The 26636-nt window shown below is 37.8% G+C and overlaps 1 protein-coding gene across 4 annotated transcripts in view; it reads right to left on the bottom strand.

Annotated features, from left to right (window-relative positions):
• Window positions 1-24878, bottom strand: part of ZSWIM5 (zinc finger SWIM-type containing 5) — a 194680-nt gene extending 169802 nt beyond the window's left edge. For 2 of the 4 annotated variants that reach the window (XM_055341810.1, XM_055341811.1), the window contains exons 1-2: window positions 24497-24878; window positions 24254-24340 (exon numbers count right to left, since the gene is read on the bottom strand). In XM_055341810.1, the coding sequence (XP_055197785.1) occupies window positions 24254-24340; window positions 24497-24848 (439 nt within the window). In that variant the 5' untranslated portion in view covers window positions 24849-24878. Of the gene's footprint in view, window positions 1-24253 lie in introns of all 4 variants that reach the window. The other 2 variants (XM_055341809.1, XM_055341808.1) reach the window with 1 other exon arrangement.
• Window positions 24879-26636: the final 1758 nt, after the last annotated feature.

Genomic DNA, 26636 nt, shown 5'->3' with positions numbered 1-26636 from the left:
ATATAATAATCTTAGAATCTTCCTAGGACCTCTAGGATCACGGGGTTTAGAGCAGTTAGTAAATGAGCCACATATTTAGATTACAACCATCATGCAAATCATTCTTTTCATTATTATTATTATGAAAGTTAGATTCATAAACCACTCCTCAGTAAAGCTTCCAAATGTTCTGCCTCTTTTCTTCCTTTGTAAAAACCTACTGCTTTCTGACAAATTCCCTAAACATAAGGAAAACTGAAAATATCCAAATTGCTATGGGTAAATCATAAAGCCAAATAAAGATAAGCTGAATAAAATCAATAACACATTTCCCATTTATGAAGTCACCTGTTTGACTTTTTCTATCTATACTGCAAAGTGAATTATTTCCTTGTGTTAAAATTATAACCATCACCAATTTATATGAATACATAATAGGTCCATGATTATATGAATTTAACATATTGGGCTCAACAGTAGAATTATGGTTCTAGTATAGCACCAGCTAATTTTTTTAAAGTCTGCACATTAAAGATGTGATATAATATAGAAGGCAAGATTGTGTGTTATTAAAGGCAATAAAGATTTGTCACACACTATACAAAATCTACGTCTGAATTTTCTTGTTTATGGACAGCAAAGGAAACGTAATTTTGGTATATTCTATCTTCATTTAACTATTTTCCCCCCTTCTCAATCACTCTGTTGGACCTAAATTGCTCATTTTATTTTTCACTATGTATAACTGAACACAGTTATAATGATTAAGATCTTAAACACAGGCACCAGACTGCCTGGGTTCTAACCTCAGCTCTACTGCTTAACTGACTATGGGAACTTACATAAATTGCTTATGTGAGCACCATATCCTCATCTGTAAAACTGGGATAAAATCCCAGTATATACCTCAAAAGATTGGTTTAAGAATTAAATTAAGGGGCGCCTAGGTGGCTCATTCAGCTATGCTTCTAACTCTTGATTTTGGTTCAGGCCATGATCTCAGGGTTGTGAGATCAAGCCCCGTGCCTGCGCTGGTTGTGGAACGTGCTTAGGATGCTCTTTCCCTCTTCCTTTGCCCGTCCCCCCCGCCCCAGCTCACATACACTCTCTCTCTAGGGGGGGAATACATACATACATACACACATACATACATACATACATAAATTTAATAAATTGGAAGACTGTATAACCAGGAAAGACATAATCATTTTTTAAAAACTTAAAATTCAGCTTACAATTTGAATAAGAAACCAAGTATCATTTAAAATGAGTGATGGGTTTGAACTGTTGATAATTTAACCTTCAGAATGAACATGAAATAAATCTAAAATGTTAAAAAAATGATTCTTATTCAAGTAACTTTGCAGATTTGAAACATAAGAAACAAAAAAAATTCTTTTTTTAATTGAAGTAGTGTTGACACACAATGTTATACTGCTTTCAGGTATACAACACTCATTTGACAAGTCTATACATTATGCTATACTTAGTAGAAGTGTAGCTGCCAACTGTCACCATGCAATGCTATTGCAATACCTCTAACTATATTTTCTATGCTGCACCTTTTATCTCCAGGACTACAAAAAATATTCCTTTAAACAGCTCAAAGTAAACAGATAATGAGGAAATACGTTTAAATAAAGTTCACACAAGTTTATCATATTTATTTCTTTTTATTTTGAAACAATCTCACACTTGCAAAAAGTTGCAAGTATATTTCAAATAATTTTTTGGAGGGAGGAATACATTTTTTCCAGCTTTATGAAGTATGATTGACAAATAAAAATTGTATATATTTAGGTTGTATAATGTGATTTTTAAGATGTGTAATATGATTTAATATACATATATAGTGAAATGCTTCCCACTATCAAGTTAATTAACATATCCATTACTTCATATAATTACCATTTGTGTGCATGTATGTGCATGTGCACGTGTGAGTGATAAGAACACTTAAGATCTACTCTCTTAGCAAATTTCAAGTATACAATAGAGTATAGGAACTATAATCACCACGCTATATATTAGATCCTAACAATTTACTCATCTTGTAACTGAAAATTTGTTACCCTTCACAACCAGTATCTCCCCTTTCCCCCATTCCCTGGCAACCACCATTCTATTCCATGGTTCTATGAGTCCAATTTTTTAGATTCTCAAATAATTTTTTATGGGTCATTTGAGAGTAAGTTGCTGGGCTCCAAGTGTTCCTTTTAGACTGCTACCACTTGGTGCTGCCTCTTTCCCTCCTTCCCTGTCTCACTTCCTTTTCTTTCTTGCTTCCTCCTGGTTTGGACTGAATTTTTCAGGAAGGGAAGACAGAAGAGAGAAGAGAACAGTTAAGAGTTCAAGGACTAAAGAAAAGAAAGAGGAAGAATAAATATCATTTTATAAGTTCTTACAATTAGCTATTTTGTTAAATTATGATCCTCATGTTCCCAAAATCTCCTCAGAAAATAAAGAATAAAGAGTACAAAAAAAAAAGAGAAAAATAACAGGGAAGAAAATATGATACTAAAAAAGAATTTTCTTAAACGTACTGAATTTTTGTTCTTACTTATTTTATGCTTTCAACCATTAAGAGTTGTCACAGATTATAACAAAAGTATGACCTATAGCCAATCCCCTTTTCTCATCTTGTAACTGAAAAAACAAACAAACAAACAAACAAAACACCACACACGGGAAACTTAAATTCACAGACTATGCAGAGTAGCAACAGCAGAACAATTCCTATAATCTTACAATCCCTATAACCCAAACTGTATAATCAATAATGGTTAAAATCAGAAAGGGATATGTTAAACAGACCTTTAAAATTTTTTTTTATTTATGCATGAGAGACACAAAGAGAGAGGCAGAGACATAGGCAGAGGGAGAAGCAGGCTCCTTGCAGGGAGCCTGATGCAGGACTTGATCCCCAGACCCGGGAAGGCAAATCTCAACCACTGAGCCCCCCGGGGAACCCCTAAAATATACTTCTAATAGGAAAACACTTCCCAGTACTGAATCTTGTTAAATGTGAAATAAGAGCCAGGAAGATAGTCTTTGTCCTGTATATAAGGCAATTCAGGGAGTCTGAGCAATCAGTTGCCACTTGATACCAAATGGTAACCACCTCTATAACATACCATGATATTATCTCTCCCTCATTCTCTGTCTCACCCCCTTTTCTCTCACTCTTGCTTCCCTAGGAATGCACTTTCTAATAACATAATAGCATATTATTTTTTTTAATTTTTATTTATTTATGATAGTCACAGAGAGAGAGAGAGAGAGAGAGAGAGGCAGAGACATAGGCAGAGGAAGAAGCAGGCTCCATGCACCAGGAGCCCGATGTGGGATTCGATCCCGGGTCTCCAGGATCGCGCCCTGGGCCAAAGGCAGGCGCCAAACCGCTGCGCCACCCAGGGATCCCCATAATAGCATATTAAAAAGCACTTCCAAGTTCACCGAAAAACAGGAAATCTTCCTTATTAGTCCAATGCATTCTATGGAACTAACAACACTGAGTTTTGTGAGTGTTGTGACCTGCAAGAATAAGGTCCACATGTTCCAGATTGGAAAGGAAGAAAAAAATTATCTCTATTGACAAAAATAATAAATGAGTTCAACAAGGTTAGAGGTACAAGATCAATATAAAAAAATCAATTATATTTAAACACACTGGCAATGAACAATCTAGAAATGAAATCAAGAAAACAATTCCACTTAAAATAGCATAAAAAAGAATAAAACACATAAGAGTAAATTCAGCCCTGAAAGTATGGGGTCTGTATTCTTCTAAGCACAAAACATTATTGAAAGAAGTTAAAGAGGACCCAAATAAATGGGAAAAGATCCCATGTTCATGAGTCAGAAGATTGGATACTGTTAAAATGGTATGATGGACAAAACAATGCCCTCCACTCAAACATGTCCACATCCTAATCTCCAGAACTTGGCAAAAGGGACTTGCAGATGTGATTAAATTAAGGTTCCTAAAATGTGCAGATTATCTGATTAGGCCCAATGTAATCATAGGGTCCTTATAACAGGGAGGCAAGAGGCTTAAAGTCAGAGACAGAAATATGACAATGGAAGCAGAGGTTGCTGTGATATGCTATGAAAATGGAAGCAAGAACCATGAGCCAAGGAATGTAGGTGGCTTCTAGAGGCTGGAAAAAAGCATGGAGAGATTTTCCCCTCGATCCTGCATATGGGACACAGCTCTGCCAACATCTTTTTTTTTTAAATTAAAGTATAATTAACATACAATGTTATATTAGTTTCAGGTGTACAACATATTGATTCAGCAATTCTATGTATTTCTCAATGGTCACCATTCTAAGTATAGTCACCAGCTGTCACTGTATAACATTATTGCAATATTATTGACTGTATTCCCTATGCTATGCTTTCCATCTCCATGACTTATTTATTTTATAATTCGAAGTTTGTAATTCTTAATCCCCTTTATCTATTTCGCCCATTCCCCCACTCACCTCCCCTCTGGCAACCACCAGTTTGTTATCTGTATTTAAGAGTTTGCTTGGTCTGTTGTTTGTTTTGTTTTTTAGATTCCACATATAAGTGAAATCATTTGGTATTTTTCTTTGTCTAACTTATTTCATTTAACATAATATCCTCTAGGTCCATCTATGTTGTTATGAAAGGCAAGATTACATCTTTTATGGCTGAATAATATTCCATTGTACATATTTACATCTTTTTTATCCATTTATCTATCAATTGACACTTGACCAACAACTTGATTTTTGCCCAGCAAGACCAATTTCAGATTTCTGACCTCTAGAACTATAAAATATTAAAGTTGTGCTGTTTTAAGCCACGATGTTTGTGGTATTTGTTAAGTAGCAACAGAAAACTAATATAAATGGCAATACTCACTTATACAAATAGATCTGCAGATTCAATGCAATTCCTATCAAAATCCCAGCTTGCTTTTTTTGCAAAAATTGACAGCTGATCCTAATATTCATATGAAAATTCAAGAGAACCAGGACAGGCAAAACAATCTTGAAAAAGAACAAAAGTAACCAAAACAGTACGGTACTGCATAAAAATAGACCAGTGGAACTGAATCAAAAAGCAGAAATAAACCTATGTGTGTATATATATATATATATATATATATATATATATGATCAACTAATATTTGACAAGGGAGCCAAGAATACTCAATGGGAGAATGAATGATAGTCTCTTTAATAATGGTGTTGGGAAAACTGGATACCCACATGCAAAAGAAAAACTGGACACCTCTCATACCACTCACAAAAATTAAATGAAAATGCATTAAAGAAATTATACATAAGACCCAAAACCATAAAACTCCTAGACAAAAATATAAAGACAGGCACCTGGGTGACTCAGTCAATTAAGTGTCCAACTCTTGATCTTGGCTCACGTCTTGATCTCAGGGTCATGAGTTCAAACCCCACATTGGGCTCCACATGGGCATGGAATATAAATATATATTATATATTACATATATTACAGATTATATATATATATATATATGGAAAAAGCTCCTTAACCTACTTCTTGACAATGATCTTTTGGATATCAAAAGCACAAACAACAAAAGCAAAAAAAAAAATTTTTTTTAAGATTTTATTTATTCATGAGAGTCACACAGAGAGAGAGAGGCAGAGACACAGGCAGAGAGAGAAGCAGGCTCCATGCAGGGAGCCTGATGTGGGACTCGATCCTGGGTCTCCAGGATCACATCCTGGGCTGAAGGCGGTGCTAAACAGCTGAACTACCAGGGCTACCCAACAAAAGCAAAAATTAACAAGTGAAACTAAAATACTCTGCACAGCAAAGGAAAATCAACAAAATGAAAAGGCAACCTATAGAATAGGAGAGAATAGGGCAGCCCAGGTGCGTCAGTGATTTAGCACTGCCTTTAGCCCAGACATGATCCTGGAGACCTGGGATCGAGTCCCATGTCAGGCCCCCTGCATGGAGACTGCTTCTCCCTCTGCCTATGTCTCTGCCCCCCACCCCCTCTCTGTGTGTGTGTGTCTCTCAGGAATAAATAAATAAAGTCTTAAAAAAAAAAGAATGGGAGAGAATATCTGCAAACTATGTATCAGATTGGGCTTAATATCCAACATATACAAGGAACTCCTACAACTGAATAGCAGAAAAACAAACAATTCAGTTTTTAAAAATAGGGAGAGGACATGAATAGACATTTTTCTAATGAAGACATACAAACGACCAGCAAGTACATGAAAAGGTGCTCAAAGTCATCAGGGAAATGTAAATAAAAAATTACAATAAGATACCATCTCATATCTTTTAGAATGGCTATTATAAAAAATGAGAGAGAGAACAAATGCTGTCAAGGATGTGGAAAAAAGGAAACTCTGGCACACTATTGGTAGGATTGTAAATTGGTACAGCCACTATGAAAATAGTATGAACGTTCCTCAAAAAATTAGAAATTGAACTACCATATGAGCCAGCAATCCCACTTCTGGGACTCAAAGAAGTGAAAGAAATATCTGCACTCCCACGTTCACTGCACCATTTACAATAGCCAAGAAATGGACACAACCTAAGTGCCCATCGAGGTATGAACAGATAATGAAAATGTGGTCTGTGTATATACATACAAAAGAATATTATTCAGGGATCCCTGGGTGGCGCAGCGGTTTGGCGCCTGCCTTTGGCCCAGGGCGCGATCCTGGAGACCCGGGATCGAATCCCACATCGGGCTCCCGGTGCATGGAGCCTGCTTCTCCCTCTGCCTGTGTCTCTGCCTCTCTCTCTCTCACTGTGTGCCTATCATAAATAAATAAAACAAAAAAATTAAAAAAAAAAAAACGTTACTGTGTGAGGTGAAGAATGTGTTAACTACTAATTCTACTATGGCAGATGCTTTGCAATATACACATATATCAAATCATCACATTGTACACCTTAAACTTATACTAAATGTCAATTACCTCAGTAAAACTGTAGAAAGAAAAAGAATAAAGAATAAAGTAGGAAACGCAAACTTCTCAATTTCAAAACTTACTATGGACAAGAGTAAGCAAAACCGTGTAGGGGCACCTGGTGGCTCAATCGGTTAGGTATCTGCCTTTGGCTCAGGTTATGATCCCGGGGTCCTGGAATGGAGCCCCATATTGTGCTCCCTGCTCAGCAGGGGGTCAGCTTCTTCCTCTCCCTCTCTCTCCTTCTGTGTGCTCTCTCAAATCAATAATCTTTTTTAAAAAGACAGTGTAGTATTAGCATAAGAACAGACACATAGATCAATGGAATAAAATTGAGAGTCCAGAAATAAACCTGTCTATGATCAACTAATTTTCAACAGAAATGCCAAAACCATTCAATGGAGAAAGAACAGTCTTTTATAATACATATGATGCTGGGTCAACTGGCTAGCCACATTCGAAGAATGAAATTCAAGACCTTTCTGACACCATATATAAAAATCAACTCAAAATGGAGCTAAAACTATAAAACTCTTAGAAGAAAACATAGAAGTAAACCTTCATGGGGATCCCTGGGTGGCTCAGCGGTTTAGCGCCTGCCTTTGGCCCAGGGCGCAATCCTGGAGTCCTGGGATCGAGTTCCACTTCGGGCTGCCGGCATGGAGCCTGCTTCTCCATCCTCCTGTGTCTGTGCTCTCTCTCTATGTCTATCATGAATAATTAAATAAATAAATCTTTAAAAAAATAAAAAATAAAATAAAAATGGGAACATCCTATCTTAAAAAAAAGTAAACCTTCATGACTGTGTTAGGCAACGGTTTCTTAGAGATGCTATCAAAAAAACAAGCATCAAAGGAAAAAAACAGATAACTTTTTTTTTTAAGATTTTGTTTATTAAAAAAAAATTAAAAAAAAAGATTTTGTTTATTTATTCATAAGAGACACAGAGAGAAAGGCAGAGACATAGGCAGAGGAAGAAGCAGGTTCCTCGCAGGAAGCCCCACGCGGGACTTGATCCAGGACCTGGGATCACACCCTGAGCCGAAGGTAAACACTTAACCGCTGAGCTACCCAGGCGTCTCTAATTCCAAATAACTCTTAAATATGATACTAGCTCCAAAGTTCCCAAAAGGATTGACTGAAGTCTCCAAGGCAACTCCATCAGTTCAATCTCTCTGCCCTCCAAATCTTGCATCCCTTACTCCATTACAAGTCTTGTTCCTCAATAAACCTTCCACAAGCCAATCTCCATCTCAGAGTCCACTTCCCAAAAATATAATCTAAAAAACCCAATTCCTTAGAAAGATTCCATAAAGAAATAGCTATTGCCTACTCTGTTCAGTAACCTCATAGGCTATTACTTTATTTCAGATAGTGCAAATCCTTAAACTTCAGCTGTCTGTGGCACAATAATGTCAAGCCATCATTCTGAAATAAACAAAAAGTAACGTATACACCAGCATTTAGATTAGTAGAAAAAGATGAATATGTCAGAGATGCCAAAACTGAAATATTTAACTAAAAGAGGAGCAAATAGTAGAGCTGTGTCAATCCTTAAGAAAACAAACCATTCAGGGCAGCCCGGGTGGCTCAGCAGTTTAGCGCCACCTTCAGCCTAGGGCATGATCCTGGAGACACAGGATCGAGGCCCATGTTGGGCTCCCTGCATGGAGCCTGCTTCTTCCTCTGCCTGTGCCTCTTTTTCTCTCTCCCTCTGTCTCAAACCATTCATAACCTGAAAATGGGTAGAATAAAAAAAAAGTTACTGAATCACATTCACCCATATTATATACATCAAGGCTCAAAGGCAATAGAGAATTAATTGCAGAATTGTTATCAAAGAAAGTAGATTCTTCTTCATAAATTAGTGGTTCCTGAACTTATTTGAGTCATGGATCCCTTTGAGTATCCAATGAAAGTTATAAACTGCCTTCTTTGAAAAATGTCCATATCCAAGGGTACTTGGGTGGCTCAATGGGTTAAGCATCCAACTCTTGATTTCAGCACAGGTCATGATCTCAGGGTTGAGGATCAAGACCCATTTTGGGCTCCATGATCAGTGGGGAGTCAGCTTGATATTCTTTCTTTCCCTCTTCAGCTGCCCCTGCACCTCCATGATCTCTCTAAAATAAATCAATCTTAAAAAAAAAAGTAAAGAAAAATGTCCATATCCATTTGTAAAATCTGAAAATAATTTCAGGAATTCATGGATCCCTGAAAGCTATTTACAGATGCCAGGTTAAAAGCCCCTGATCTATATCAGGTTTATAAAAGTAAGATGACATTTCTCTAAATCATGTTAACTTAAAAGGCTAAAAAATGCTAAACAAAATAATGCAGCTGAATAAACTATATTATTATCTGTTACTTATTTTAATTGCTTTATTATATAAGAAATACATAAATAGGCTGTCATCATAAAATGATTCAAGCAATACAGACTAAACTAAACTTCCTTTTGGTCACCACTCATTCCACTTCCTCAGAGATTACTTATCAATTCTGTTCAAATCCTTTTAGATTTTTCAATACCTTTTCAAAAACTTACATAACTATTAAAATGTATAGAATTATTTTGGGGTAAATATGTTAAAAACTAGCATTTAAAAACAACAAAGGCGGTGCCTGGGTGGCTTAATCTGATAAACATCCTGTTGATTTCGACTCAGGTCATGATTTTAAGAGTTGTGGAATTGTGGGATTAAGCCCTGCATTGGGCTCCATGCTCAGCAGGAAGTAGGCTTAAGATTGTCTCTCTCCTTCTCCCTCTGCCCCTTCCCCACTCTCTCAAATAAATAAATCTTTAAAAAAACAAAAATTAAAATTAAAAACAACAAAGGATAGATACTAGTGATTTTACTAACATCAGCGAATTGCAGTATTGCTGAGCTTAATGATGTTTTCATGTAACTCTTTCCTGAATCCAGTCTATCCATTTAATTTGATTTGACCCACAAGTTCCAAATCCAATTTGGAACAAGCTATTGTATAAATGAAGCAATAAATTAATTCAATCAACACTACCATGCACATTCTATCTAAACCAGTGTACTTGAACACTATGGAGCAATGGTTCCCAAACGTTTAAATCTGGACAGCTTATCAAAAGTAAAGATTCCTAAGTCCCATTCCAATCTTAGTTAACTAGAATTTCCAAGGGTAGAAGCACAGAATCTGTATTTTACCAAAACTCCTCAAGTGACTTAAGTATAAAGTAGTCAGTGCTGGAAATCACGATTATGAAAGTCACAGAGGGGCACCCAGGTGGCTCAGTCAGTTAAGCAACCCACTCTTGACTTTGACTCAGGTCAGGATCTCACAGTTGTGAGATCAAGCCCCGTGACCAATTCCATATTCACTACAGAGTCTGCTTAAGATTTTCCTTCACCTTCTCCCTCCACCTTTGCCCAGACTAATGTATGCTTGCTTTCTTGTTCGCTCCCTCGCTCTAAATCAATCAATCAATCTTTTTTAAAAAAGGAAAAGGAAGTCATGAACAAGTTCACAATTCATTTCCACAAAGACCTCTTAAGGGGTCATTTATGAAACCTACTAGGTGTGGTACTGGATATTGAACATATTGCAGGATACAGTTCTTGCCCTGGAAGCACTTGCAGACTGGAAGGGAAGATAATACCTGTAACAAATTAAAACACAAACTGAAAATGGAAAGTGCTGTCTCCTCACTAAAATTTATGCTCCATGAAAGCAGGAAGTTTGTTTGAATAAAACACTGCCATGTCTCCAATGGCTAGACCAGAGTCTAGAACAAAATAGGAAATCAAACAACTGCTGATCAATGCATAGGACCAAAGTGGAAGGAAAATTTAATTTCAACTAAGCAGATAAGGAAATGGCACTTTTTAGAATGGAGGAACAGGCTATTAAGAGGCAGGGAAGGAGAATAGAAATAGAACTAAGAATCACAACCCCCTAAAATATAAGAAACTCCAAGCTAACTTTGCATACATTATCAAATTTAACTGTGATATAAATTTTCTGAGACAGTATTGTGTCACCATTTTATGGATTAAGAAATTGAAGCACAAAGAGGTTAAGTAACTTGTCATCCAGGATTATACATCTGGAAAGCAGCATAAGGTCTTCAAGGTTCATCCATGCTGTAGTATGTATCACGATTTTCTTCCTTTTTCAAGGCTGAATAATATTCCATTGTATATATCTACCACACTTTGTTTATCCATTAATCTGTCAATGGACGCTTAAGTTGCTTCTACCCTTGGCTATTAAAATTAATGCTGCTGTTAAACATAAGTGTATAAATACCTATTTGAGTTCCTGCACTCAATTTTTTGGTATATATCCAGAAGCAGAATTGCTGGATCATATGATAATTTTATGTTTAATATTTTTGAGAAACTGTCATACTATTTTCACAGCAGCTGCACTACTTTATACTCCTATGAGTGATGCACAAGGTTCCAATTTCTCCATATTCTCACTAACATTTGTTATTTTCTGTGTTTTTAATATCTGACATCCTAATGGGTGTGAAGTGATGTCCCTTGTGGTTTTTATTTGCATTTCTTCTTCTCGTGCTTATGGGACATCTACATACCTTCTCTGGAGAAGTATTTATTCAGCTCTTTCACCTATTTTTTAATCAGGCTGTTTTTTGTTGTTAAGTTGGAGTTCTTAATATATTCTGGACATTTATCCTTTACTAGACATGTTGATTTTCAGTGGCCAGGAGGTTATCCATTTAGAAATAACTAATAGGCAAATGTACATGGTGATCTTGAATTCCAGAGGGAGAAACAACATAGATTTAATAGTTATATTATTTGCACAATGATATTTATATAGTGCTTCCACTGTATAATATTAGTTTATTTAAAATCTCACACAAAAAAGTCTCACAAAAATCCTGACACTTTTACAGATGAGAAAACTAAGGCAGATCTTCTGACTTCAAATCCCAACATTATTAGTTGGAAGTGTTGGATGGAAGCAAAAAGATGCTGGCCAAGCTGATAGAGTTGTGGGCCCCTCCCTAATCCTCCAAACAGCTCAATTTTTCTGCTGCAAAAACTAGAATACTATCTGAGATTTAATTTGAAAACGAACAGATTTGCTTTAAACAAAATTTAAACCACTACATTATATCTCGTGTTCATAAAACAATTATTAAAGTTATAGAAATAAATAAGATTGCTAAATTAGAAAGCTTGGGACAAAAAGGTACATCCTACTTTTGTGGGATAAGAAAAAAAAAGAAGGTAGCAGAAAGAAAGCCAGAATGTTGAAGTAACTGAAACCTAATTAGTATTTCAAGAGGAAGATACAATAGACTATAGAAAATTCTATACAGAGTTCATGAAGGATAAAAACTGGAAAAAGGAGACTAAGCTTGGCAATCATGAGGTCACTGGTGACCTTTAAGAGATCAATTATAATACAGTGAATAAAAGCAGAAGTCAAACTGAAAGGGCTTCAGATATGGGGAGAATGTTGAAGAAGGAAAGGTAACAAATAGAGAATACTTTCAGTAATTGTAGTATATTAATAATAGAAAACACTTACATAGCACTAATAAGTGCTAGGCTCTGATCTAAATATTTAACATATTAATTTATCCTCAGGGGCACCTGGGTAATTCAGCCGTTAAGTGTCCAACTCTTGATTTCAGATCAGATCATGACCTCAAATCAGGATCATGAGATGGAGCCCCACCTCAGGCTTGTCCCTGGGCATGAAGCCTGCTTAACATTCCCTCTCCCTCTCTACCCCTCCCCACTCCCTTCACCCTCTTCCCTACTAAAGGGTACGCACAGGGCGTTCACTCATGCTCTCTCTCTCTCTCTCTCTCTCTAAAAAGAAAAAAAAAAGACAGGTGCTTGGGTGGCTTAGTTGGTTAAGTGTCATTCTCTGGCCCAGGTCATGATTCCAGCATCCTGGAACCAAACCTCTTGGAAGCCCTGCTTCTCCCTCTCCTCCCTGCTCATACTCTCTCCCTATGTCTGTCGCTATTCTCCCTCAAACAATAAAATCTTAAAAAAAAAGATAATTTATCCTCAAAACAATGGTTGGTATCATCATTCTGTCCATGTACAGGTAATGAAACAGACACAGTGAGAAGCAGAATTCTGAGGCTACCAGCTGCATAGTCCCTGCACATATGAGATAATATTTAATATTATTTAATATATATCCTATATATTAAGTAATATTAATTTAATATTATATAATATATATCCTACATCATATTAAGTAGATACATGTAAATATATATGGTAGCAAAGAATATAATAATATTGAGAGAAAAAATTAACAAGATTATTTTTCACAATAGAGAACCATAACATGAGTTTGAATTTTATATTGCTAACATCAGCGTATGTACATGATACTTGCCAGTCATGTCAGTTTATCAGGTGTTGACAGGCTGGCTTTTCCTGAAAGTATTAATATTGCAGGCTTTCATTCAATAAAACCATGAATGAATAGGTGGAAAAATATAATGATCTCCAAGGCTTCCAAAGCCTTAATACAGTTCCCTGTTGTTTACAGACCATTGATAATGAATGGATAGACCAAAATCCATTTTGTTGATTGGCTCTATCATATGTTTATACCTAAAGGAAGCAATATTTTTTTAAAAAACAAAGAGAAAAAAGAAATTATATGAAGGTAACAAAACTGTTCTAAAGACAGAAATCTGTAAAATTTATTCTGAGAAAAAAGGATTAACACCTGGCAATATTTCTATCATCTTCCTGCCTGCCAATGTTACTCCTTTGAATCATTATGGACTAGAGTATTATGGGGCATAGCAATGTCAATACAGAAGAAATTTCATGAAGGGTTAATCTAACTTATAAGCAATAAATTGTGTTTTCAAACTTTATAATAATATTAGACATAATTTTAATGTTTTTTATAATTAGAACTATATCTTAGAATTGTATCAAAATACAACAATACATCCAGCTGTCCCCATTTCCTCTGTTAATCACTTCCTACTTTTTGCCCCCATAGTAACTACCTCTATTATTATGAAATATTATGCTAAATGCTATTTTACATGTGTATCCTAAATTATGTACTCAAGTATAGAAATTATGTTCTATTTGGTACAGAACATTAAAAATGTTAAATATAAATTTCAAAAATGAGTAAATGAACAAACATTTAGAAAATTATATGTTGGTATTACATTCAGACAAATGTCTTTTGATGGTGATAAGACAAAGAATTTAGATATTTTTGCATAAGACCTTTCCAAAACACAGGCACACTTTAAGTGGTAAGAGAATAATTTTCCTTGAAATCCATTAATAAACCTAAAGATAGGTAAGAAAGATGACATGGTCCATAGCATTTTTGTAATATGTATTACATAATGTTTTGACTGCCCACAGTAAGTTTAAAAACACTGGTAACACTAATAATGATAATTATTTTTCTATAGCAGTGTTTCAACTTGGCTGTACAAAACAATTTAGGACCTTTTTTAAAATTCTGAAGTTGAGGGGATCCCTGGGTGGCGCAGCGGTTTGGCGCCTGCCTTTGGCCCAGGGCGCGATCCTGGAGACCCCAGATCGAATCCCACGTCGGGCTCTCGGTGCATGGAGCCTGCTTCTCCCTCTGCCTGTGTCTCTGCCTCTCTCTCTCTCTCTCTGACTATCATAAATTTTAAAAAAAATTTTTTTTAGGGGATCCCTGGGTGGCGCAGTGGTTTAGCGCCTGCCTTTGGCCCAGGGTGCGATCCTGGCGACCCGGGATCGAATCCCACGTCGGGCTCCCGATGCATGGAGCCTGCTTCTCCCTCTGCCTGTGTCTCTGCCTCTCTCTCCCTCTCTCGCTGTGACTATCATAAATAAATTAATAAATAATAAATAAAAAATTTAAAAAAAAAAATTTTTTTAAATTAAAAAAAAAATTCTGAAGTTGAGTCTTCATTCTCAATTAATTTGGGGTGAGTTCTGGATGGACACTGTCTTTAAAAAAATCTCCCCAGGTGATTTTAATGTGATACTCACTATTCTTTCCTTTAAAATCAAATTTTGGGGGGATCCCTGGGTGGCGCAGCGGTTTAGCGCCTGCCTTTGGCCCAGGGCGCGATCCTGGAGACCCGGGATCGAATCCCACGTCAGGCTCCCGGTGCATGGAGCCTGCTTCTCCCTCTGCCTGTGTCTCTGCCTCTCTCTCTCTCACTGTGTGCCTATCATAAATAAATAAAAATTTAAAAAAATAAAAAATAAAATCAAATTTTTGGAGCATAATTCACATTCAATAAAATTTACCAATTTTAAGTATACAAAATTCAGTAAGTTTTGATAAGTAAGTGCAGTCATGCAACCACTACCATGATCATGACATAGAACATTTCCATCACCCAAAAAAGTTTCCTCATACCTTACCCTGGACCCTAGCAACTACTTTATGTCACAATAGCTTCTGCTTTCTAAAATTTCATATACATGGAACTATGTTGTAGGTACTCTTTTTGGTCTAGGTTCTTTTACTCAGCATAATGCTTTTTAGACTCATTCATGTTTCTAGGCTATCAATACTTTGTTCTTTCTTATTGCTGAATAGTAGTCCATTGTATGGATATACAATTTATCTATTTACACATCAGATAGACATTTGGAATATTTCCAGTTTAGGGCTATTCTGAAATAAACTGCTCTGAATATTCAAGTCTTTTTATGAACAGATGTTTTCACTTCTCTAAGTAAATATCTAGGAACAGGGTTGCTAAATCTTATAATTAAGTATATTATTAACTTAATATGAAACTGTTTTTCAAAGTGACTGTATCATTTGGCATCCCTACCAAAAAGGTAAGAGAGTTCTTAGTTGCTCCACATCCTTGTTAGCACTAGTATAGCATTACTTTTAGCTATACTAGTGTGTATGTATGTAGTAATATCTCTTTGGTTATAATTTGCATTTCCCTAAGGACTAAATGATAAGTATATAAATAACTGTTCTTAAAGCAAAAAAAGCACTAAGATTAAGGGTATTTTATCTTTTGATTCAAAAGCCCATTATTAAAGAAAGTAACAATGTTAATCTGCCTGTATACCACATTCATCACTCCGTTATAATGGGAAACAAGCAAATAACCAAAAAACATATACACATAAAACTTCCAAAACAGGTTTCTGAGAATCGTAGAGTCAAGTACCCACTCAGTTTATAACCACTCACTTACAAAAAATGTCAACATAATGTAGTCCTTAGACACTTTAGGCTTTAGTGTCCACCTTGGGTTTCTATTCTAATGTAGGAAAATATTTTGGAATGAGGTCCACTAAAAGCAGGTAAACAGTTATTTATTGAGACTTACACAAAACAAGTGACTAAATATTCAATGAATGAGGGGCACCTGGGTTGTTCAGTCAGTTAAGCATCAGACTCTAATTTCAGCTCAGGTCATGATCTCAGAGTCGTGGAATCAAGCCCCACATCAAGCTCCAACCTCAGCACTGAGTCTGCTTGGGATTTTTCTCTCTCCCTTTCCCTCTGCCCCTGTCCCCACTCTCACATACACACTCTCTCTAAAATAAATAAAATCTTTAAAAAAAATTCAATAAGTGAATCAAGAACTAGTTAATAATAAGTTTCAAGGGTATTTTTTTCAAGGGTATTTTTTAATCTATGTAATGTTTTAAAAATCAGACACACCCAGAAATTACAAAATGCCAATACATCTCCTAGGCTCCCATTACATATAAATCAATGAAGAGATATGCCCATACTACATAAATATTAAAAAATCATTTGGGACGCTTGGGTGGCTCAGCAGTTGAGCACCTGCCTTTGGCTCAGGGCATGATCCCAGAGTCCCAGGTCAAGTCCCACATCGGGCTTCCTGCATGGAACCTGCTTCTCCCTCTACCTATGTCTCTACGTCTCTTTCTGTATCTCTTAAGAATAAATAAAATCTAAATAAATAAATAAATATTTAACAATTTACTCGTTTATTTAAGGAACATTTACTGAACACCAACATAGGGCATGTCACATTATGCATTCTAAGGGGGTAAAAAATGTTTTCAATGCTGAAAACCAAAAATTAATCAGTTGGCTACATATGATTATAAAAAGTAACAGTAAGTTAGCAGATGATAACATAATGCTAAAGCTAGTATTAAAATGAGTGTAATTTCCCTGGCATATAGTTCAATGACAAGCTAAAAGAGGCCAAGAGGGATCCCTGGGTGGTGCAGCAGTTTGGCACCTGCCTTTGGCCCAGGGCGCGATCCTGGAGACCTGGGATCGAATCCCACATCGGGCTCCTGGTGCATGGAGCCTGCTTCTCCCTCTGCCTGTGTCTCTGCCTCTCTCTCTCTCTCTGTGACTATCATAAATAAATAAATAAAAATCTAAAAATAAATAAATAAATAAATGAGGCCAAGAAACATACTGCCTGTATCAGGAAAGAAATAAGCCTATAAATAAGCTAGAAGGTAGAAAATATATAGAAAAGTGATCTGGAATGAGTTGTAGTCTAATATCAAACACTAATTCTAAGCCATATTAACTTGGATTTGGAAACAGAGTAAAACAAGGTTCATATGCTTTCAGGGTTACCTATTTCCAAAGACAAAAAAAACTCCTACAGTAATCTGTTCATCCATGCATATATACCGAGTGCTGTATTGCAGTCATCATTTATAAAAAAAAAAAAAAGACAGGTTTAACCATTAAATAACCACCTACTTGTCAAAAAAGTTCCACATGTACTAAAAATACTAAATAATATCAATCATGCAAATCAAATCAATTAAATTGAAGTAATGTTGACCTAATAAAATGAATGTGATTTCTAATTTAAGCCATATCCAATGTAAAAAAGTTTAAAATTCACATGAAACTGTTATACAATAAGAAATAAGTATGAGAAGCTGTTATGAATTTAATTATGTCCCTCTAAAAATGGTATGTTGAAGTTCCTAACCCCCAGCACCTCAGAATGTGACCTTAGTTGGAAATAGGGTCACTGCACATGTAATTAGTTAAAATGAGGTCATACTGGAGTAGGGTGGGCCCCTAATCCAATATGACTGCTATCCTTATAAAATGGCCATGTGAAGATAGAGACACATAGCAAGAATGCCATGTGACAACAAAGGCAGAGATTAGAGTTACGTGCCAAGGAATGCCAGCAAACCCCCAGAAGCTAGAAAAAAGCAAGGAAGAACTCTCCTATAGGTTTCAGAAGGAGCATGGCTGTGCCACATCTTGATTTCAGACTTCTGGCCTCCAGAATTGTAAGCCAATAAATATGTGTTGTTTTAAGCCACACAGTTTGTGGCACTTTATTAGAGCAGCCATAGGAAACTAATACAGCATTTCAGTATCTCTTTTGTATTCATTCATTAATTTACTGACATATTAATGGTTTGATTTTTTAGAAGTTATTCTCTAAGGTATAATACAGTAAACTTGACTGGGTACAGTTCTATATATTTTAACATATTTACATATATTTATATAACCATCACCATAATAGAATACTGATAGTTAAGTCTTGATTTTTAATAGCCATTGTTGAAACAACATAAATGAAATTGTTTCACATAGGCATAAGTAAATTTCTAGTCCTTTCACTTCAAAATTTTAGAGTTTGTACTCAACTTCAATAATGTATTTTTTTAATTCCTAAAATAGAGATAATCTCTAAAATAAAATCCACTATCTTTAGTTTATTCATTATCTTTCAAATCCAAAGCTCTAATCACTGAATTCTACTCCTGAAACCAATATTGCACTGTATGTTAATTAACTAGAATTTAAATAATTTTTTAAATCTAATGCTCTATCTTTGAGAAAATCACCTTCAGTAAGAATTTATCTAAAGCTTTCATTTGAAGAAAATAAGTCACCATTCTTCACACAAAACAGATGGTCAACACAGAAGATACACACATGTAACATTCACACTACTTAATGCTATCAATTTATTAATATGCACAAGTATGAAGTCTTCCCATAGTCTTCTAATACCACATGAATACTAAAATCCAGCTTCACTCTTTTTTTTTAAGTTTTATAACACTGAGAAGTCATTCTTAACCTTCACTATTCAACAAACATTCATTAAATATTAAGATGTATGAATGGTGCATTGGGAGGGAGGTAGAAAGATAGAAATTATTGCTTAAAAAAGAACTAGTGTGGTTTTAAAACTTGGTAAGTTTCTACTCTAAAAAATGTTACCACTTACCCCCTAAAGGCATGCAGCTACCTTCTATGCTGGAACAGCTTAAATATAAATTCATTTTTTCCCCACATGAAGTTTTATTATTATTTTAATAGCTATTCTAACTTAAAAACACAATGCTACAAAGCTTTTTAGGTGAGGGTATTTTTTGTTCCCCCCCAATACAGATCAAAACAAATTATACATAAAAATCAACAACAGTGGGCAGCCCAGGTAGCTGAGCGGTTTTAGCGCCGCCTTCAGTTCAGGGTGTGATCCTGGAAACCCAGGATCAAGTCCCATGTCGGGTTCCCTGCATGAAGCCTGCTTCTCCCTCTGCCTGTGTCTATGCCTCTCTCTCTCTGTCTCTCTTCTGAGTGAATAAATAAAATCTTTTTTTTTTTTTAATTTTTTTTAATTTTTATTTATTTATGATAGTCACACAGGGAGAGAGAGAGAGAGAGAGGCAGAGACACAGGCAGAGGGAGAAGCAGGCTCCATGCACCGGGAGCCCGACGTGGGATTCGATCCCGGGTCTCCAGGATTGCGCCCTGGGCCAAAGGCAGGCGCCAAACCGCTGCGCCACCCAGGGATCCCGAATAAATAAAATCTTAAAAAAAAAAAAAAATCAACAGTAATACTTGTCACAATGTACTTCACAAAAGTTATGCTATAGAAAAATTTCATAGAAGTTCATTGATAATATACAAGTACTCATAATTATAAACTTTTTACTTGTTATTTAAGCTATGAATAATTTTCTGATCTTTTAATTATTTTAATTATTGTCTTTGTAATTATACTTTTTCCATATAAGGTAGTACATTAGCATTGTGGCTCTAATCTTGGAAGACTATCCAAGGACAAATTACACTTGCTAGAAACTGTATGGACTAAAAAAACATGGGGTTCTGTCAAAGTCAACAGTCATAATCTGTGAAAATTTCTGGGTAAATACATAAATTACAATATATGAATATATATAATATACATAAGATATATATACTAATATATAATTTATATAGCTAAGATATACCAGCACAGAAAGCCCATTTAATTTTTTAAAAATCTAAATATCCAAATAAACATTTCTGCATTTAAGAAAGAAAAACCGTTAATGTTTAAAAAAAAAAAGGGATCCCTGGGTGGCGCAGCGGTTTGGCGCCTGCCTTTGGCCCAGGGCGCGATCCTGGAGACCCGGGATCGAATCCCACGTCGGGCTCCCGGTGCATGGAACCTGCTTCTCCCTCTGCCTGTGTCTCTGCCTCTCTCTCTCTCTCTGTGTGTGACTATCATAAAGAAATAAAAATTTAAAAAAAAATTTAAAAAAAAGCACAATTGCATTTATTTTTAACAGCATTTAGTTGAGATATAATAGACAAATGTCCTGGATCACCCACAAAATCTGATTTCATTTGGAATTTGACATTATAGTCACTTACAAAATATATACCCTTTTAAAACTTTTCCGGTACCTCATCTGTCTCCTTAAGTTAGAAAATTCTTTCAAATTCTACATTCCAATTGAGCAAAAGGAACTGAACAGCAAAAGGAATTAGTATAAGGTGGATATCCAACAACTACAACCTAGGTTCAGACATACAGCATTGTCAGACCACCTAAAGACCCCTGAGCACTTCTTCTTAGTCATGTTAATGCTTCTTTCCCCTGAATTAATCCAGATTTCCCTGAGAGGACACAAACCTACTTTAAGTTTTACCAATTGCTGGGTCGTAGGGCAGGTCTATTTTTAATTCTTTGAGGAACCTCCACACAGTTTTCCAGAGTGGCTGCACCAGTTCACATTCCCACCAACAGTGTAAGAGGGTTCCCTTTTCTCTGCATCCTCTCCAACATTTGTGGTTTCCTGCCTTGTTAATTTTCCCCATTCTCACTGGTGTGAGGTGTGTGGGAAATATCAGAAAGACAGACAGAACATAAAGACTTCTAACTCTGGGAAATGAACTAGGGGTGGTGGAAGGGGAGGAGGGCGGGGGGTGGGGGTGAATGGGTGACGGGCACGGAGGGGGACACTTGACGGGATGAGCACTGGGTGTTATTCTGTATGTTGGTAAATTGAACACCAATAAAAATTAATTTATTAAAAAAAGAAGTTTTACCAAACACAGATAAATTAATTTAAAATATGAGTTGCAAAAAAGGGTCAACATCTTAAACTATTAGTAAATTATAATTATTCCATTCTTATACCATCTGCAGACTCCTAAATAAGTATTTTTTTCCAAAGTTTATACTACTGCTAATTTCCATGGGCTTCTTAAACAGGTTAGAAAGCAAATACCTAAAACATCTGAACTCTATTACCGTCATAATACTGAGAGATCAGACTATAAGTCTATTCACACAGCTTTAAATTTACAGATGTCCATGAAAAGACTAATTTACAATTTTCCCTTTTTTAAAAGGAACAATACTTCTGATTCTACTGTTATGTAGAAGAAATGTATCCTTTGAGGATAACAACCTATAGTTCTCCCATTTGTTTATATCAAGCTGGGGAAGTTTCAGTTCTGATTCAAAATTTGATGTTTTCTACACAGTACTTGCTTTTCAGTAAGTCCATTACTTCCCATTACCAGATTCCATGTGGAAAGTAATCGGAAGTTACAGAATGTAATATACCTACTCTTTCCACATGTCTTTTTGTTATTGTCTATTTTCCTTCAAAATTTTTGTTTTGTGTTGTGCTGTTCTCTTCATTTTTAAAAATTTGTTTTTTTTTTAATTTTGAGGTATTTTTGTTTTCTCCATTTAAATACCCTTATGAATTCTTTCCTTAAAAGGATATTGCTATAAACATACCCTGATCTCCTTTCCTTTCTAAACCATCAGCCTTCAATAACTTCCCAATTCTGAGGTGATGACTCTGGTTTACAAACAGCAAGGAAATATGTGGCATTTTAAAATTAGCACCACTGAGCAATTAAATTGAGTTTAAGTTATAAACTGAAGAACATGATTACTATCTTCCTATATACAAATCACTTTCTCACTCATCTCTTGGCAATATTTTTATAAAGCCTATCATCTAGATTAAGTCACATACTCACATTTTTAAGAGATGAGAGATGAGTCTTAATGTCACGTATTAAAAGGTGATTGAAAAAAAAGGTGATTCATGCCAACATACAGAACTCAAAATGCTACAGAATGGAATATCCTTCTCTTTCACACTCATTAGCATAAATGAAGATAAGAAAAATAAAGATTACACAGCTCACAGTTCTCAAATAGCATTATCTAAAAGTCATAATTCATTCTCCTACCTTCATCTATGAAATCCACAGTGAGAATCAGAAAATGTGCTTATGTGTCTTTTCTCCAGACCTCACAATTCCCATCCAAGAGCTCATTACCCCAATAAGCATGCCAACTGTCATATCATGAAAGAAAAATACCTGATTTAAACATGACCTGGATCACCCACAAAATCTGATTTAATTTGGAATTTGACATTATAGTCACTTAAAAGATATATACCCTTTTAAAGCTCTTCCTGTAGCTCATTTGCCCCCTCAAGTTTGAAAATTCTTTCAAGTCCATCCCTTACTATAAAACAACCGCTTAAATTGACATTTTTCTATTTAAAATATTTTAAACAAGAATTATAAAAGCTGATCAAAACTCATACAAAGTTTACAGACTAATAGACATTCACCTTCATATTTTTAATAATTAGTACTAAAGCTGAACACTTTAATTATCTGATTATTCAACTCATTCTTTCAAAAACACAAATGCACAAAGGACAAGCTAGCCTTTTCCAAAGAAAACTTTCTCAATCCACTGTCACTGTTTTCTGACACAGGATGAATTTAGATAAATTTACATTTCACATTTGCAAAACAAATTGTGACATACTGTTGTTTAAAAAGAAACAGAGGATTCAATGATTCTCAATAACCAGAAGTAGATTGCTTTATATGAAACACCACAATGCACCACTCTTCAAAAAAATTTTTTTTCAAATATATTAGTTTTACCTGGGGGAAAGAAAGCTAGATGTCTGGCATGCCTGTGTATGTGTTCCAGTGCTTGTTTAATTCTAAAAACAACCCTTCTCCAACTCCTTTCAAAAATCAATATTTTTTCAATAAATATGAGCATATACAGGGGAATAAAATGCATAATATGCACTTCCAGAATGTTACAATAACCCAAATAGAAAAAAAATTCAGTGTTTTAATTTTCTACACAGCAATTCAATGTTAAACAATGTCATTTTTCCCCCTTTCTCCCTATTCCACTATTCAGGTCTTCTACTGTATCTGTGTATTTAGTAGGATTAACAAATTGACTAGACCATCCGGAGGAGTAAATGAAATCATTTTTCACTTTTCCACAACCAAAAAAGATAAAAACAAAAGCAAATCCTAAGACTCATTAAATGAGAAGCATTTGAAAAAGCCAACGTAACCAGCTTTTGATTTACCCTAGTCTGACAAGGAAGACAGACCCCACCCCCACTCCAGATTGTGTGGCTTTTTTTTTTTCCTTGGGTGGGGGTGTAGAGAAGAGAGCTGTCACATTTCCATCTTCGGTTATTGTTAAGTCCGCAGCCTAGATTCCCAAGTACCACTGGTCCAAGGGGGAAAAAAAATATTAAGGCAGATAATTTTAATTGTCTGAAATGCACAGTATTTTTTTTCCGATTTTAAAGTTAATTATACCCAGCTTCAATCTGCTAAGTCTACAGATTGCCTTTGACAGCCTGTCCCTCAAACATTCCCTGTAAGGCTGCTTGCTCCAGATTCACTAAGAATTTTCTTCTCTCCAAACTTAAAATTTTAAAAACGCATTTCTGAAATTATTACATCCAAAAAGGCATTCCTTTCCATCCTTTTGCCTTTGGTGTGGAGTGTACAATAAAGAGTAAAAAAAGAAAAGAGAGATCTATTTGCTCTTCGAACAAAAAGAAATGGGGTAGAGGGCCAGTGGGGGAAAGAGCAGCAGTGGACCTGAATGAAATGTTGAGAAAAGTTTTTTATGTGACTACTGTGTCCTTCGGCAGGGGAACAAGAGTTGGACAGAAAGCCTGAATCTCGGCCCCGGGCTCCGGCAGAGAGAAGGCACCTGCGGAAAAGAAGGCCAGGCACCAGAGAGGAGCCGGGCGAGCACCTACCGACTTGCAGCACGTTCTCCACCGAGCCGCTGTCCAGCAGACGGATGCCCCGGCGGAACGGCAGCCCCTCGCCGCCGCCGCCCGCCGCTCCGGCCGCTGCGCCCAGCCCGGGGGATGCCCCCGCCGCGGCGGCCCCGGGGGCGGAGCTGGTCGGAGCGGCGGCCCCGGGGGGCGGCGGCGGCCCCTCCTCGGCCGGCGAAGCCCCCGCGGCGCCGCCAAGCGCTCCGGCGCCGGGCCCGCCGCGGTACTGGAAACTGGAGTACATGCAGATCTCCCGCTCATTCCGCGGGAAGGACCAGTAGACGATGCGGCGCTGCACGGGCTCCGGGATCCGCTCGAAGCGCTCCTCCACCCTCTCGTACGCCCACTTTTCCGCCACCGTCTTGGCGGCGCAGTCCAGCAGGGACTCCGGCTGCAGGTGGGGGCGGGCCCCGGGGGCCAGGCAGCTGCCGCCGACGCCCCCCACCCCGCCGCTGGCCGCCCCGGGCGAACCGCGAGGGTGGTGAGCCTGCGGGCTGGGCCACGAGCACAGGCGCTTAGCCGGAGAGACCGGCGACGGCGAGAGCAGCTCCTCTCGCTCACCTCCTTCCGCCATTGCTGGGAACTGACTGACTGAGGCGGCGGCGGAGGCGGCGGCAGCGGCGGCACCGACTGCACCGACTGCAGCGGAGACCCCAGCCACGGCCACGCGCCCCGCGCAAGCGCCCAACTGCGGCGCCGGGGGGCGGGGCGAGCAACCCCGCGAGCCGGCCGGCCCGAGTGGGGAGCCTGGGCCGCCCCGGTGCGCGCGCCGCAAGCGCCGACGAGGGCGGCCTCAGGACGAGCGTGAGGCGGCGCGCGCCGTCCGGGCCGCCACGGGCGCGAGAGGGGGCGGGAGCGAGCGCCGGCTGGTGGCGCGCGCCAGGCGCAGACAGCCCAGAACGCGCGCCGAGCGCTTGCGCGGGGCCGACGGCCACCTAGGGGCGAGGAGCGCCGCGCGCAGCGGCCGACCGGCGCGCCACGAGCCCACCTGCCGCCTGGCCAGGAGGAGGGCTGGACTGTGGGGCCGAGAGAAATGGCCGGGCCGGGAGCCCTCCGAGGAGCCGCCTCCGCGAACTTGCCGGGCACAGGCTGAGAGAAAGTTCGAAACCAGGCTGCTGTGGTAGAAGTAATGACAGGAGACCGCCGAGCAGAGGAGCCGGCAGAAAGATGCTGGGAAGACACCGGGGAAAAAAACCGGTAAGTTCGAGTGATGTAAACTTTCCTCACGCCGCAGTGACGTAGGATGAAGTCGGCGGTCCCCTCCAAAGCCGATCAAAGCTGCACCGGCCGGTGCCTGGACTGTGGGACGCCAAGGTCTCACCGCCCGGGCGGCTGCACCCTCCCAGGTTTTGGCGGGTTTAGCACCTTGCATCCTAGGAAAGAAAACAATTTCTGTGTGTGTGTTTGGTAGAATTCTCTGATCCTCTGCCTCCAGTCTAAATTAGGCCTTTGATATTTTTCTCACTTGGCTCAGTTTTTTACACCTCTGTATTACGACAATTACAATCACAACAACTTGTACACATTTTTAAAAAAATATTTGTGTAATGTCTGTTCACCTGAGTGTAAACTCCATGAGAGCCAGGATCACTCACAAGTATTTTCTTCACTATAATTTATCTTCTACCTGGCATGTAGTGGATGCTCAAGAACAGCAACTTCACTAACTCCTCCAGAAACAACACTGAGTTGTAAGCGGTGGTCTGTTGCTCTGTCAAGAAAACTCATTATTGGGGATCCCTGGGTGGCTCAGCGGTTTAGCGCGCCTGCCTTGGGCCCAGGGCGTGACCCTGGGGTCCAGGGATCCAGTCCCATGTGGGGCTCCCTGCGTGGAGCCTGCTTCTCTCTCTGCCTGTGTCTTTGCCTCTCTCTCTCTCTCTCTCATAAATAAATAATCTTAAATGGATTTACCAAAAAAAAAAGAAAAGAAAACTCATTATTTCAGATTTGCTAACTAATCTCTATAACTTTAAAATATTCCAAAAACTGTATGTTCCTTTAATTGCAGTCAACCTTTAAAATGAACGAGTTCTAGGGTAATGTAAGAAGAGAGTAAATGATTGAAGACAACCGAGCCAAAGTAGTAGTTTAGTTTTGCTATAACCTCAGAAATACAGAGCACAGGCTGTAGAGGCAGAATTGGTTGTCAGTCACACTTATTACTTGTGGGATGCTAGTCATGACTCACTTAAATGATCTGTAAAAGGGAGCTAGTAATTATGCTCATATAATTGTAAGGATTACAAATATTTCAAATCAAGTGTTTATGTAGTACTCAATATCAATAAATGGATATATATCTATAGACGTCTTAATTGGTTGTTGTGAAATAGCATAATCTGTACTCCTTCTTAAATCTGAT

Source organism: Nyctereutes procyonoides, unplaced genomic scaffold (genome assembly GCF_905146905.1).
Source record: "Nyctereutes procyonoides isolate TBG_1078 unplaced genomic scaffold, NYPRO_anot_genome, whole genome shotgun sequence".
Taxonomy (NCBI): domain Eukaryota; kingdom Metazoa; phylum Chordata; class Mammalia; order Carnivora; family Canidae; genus Nyctereutes; species Nyctereutes procyonoides.
Note: the sequence above shows the minus strand (reverse complement) of the source record. Positions and strands in the feature narration are given on the sequence as shown.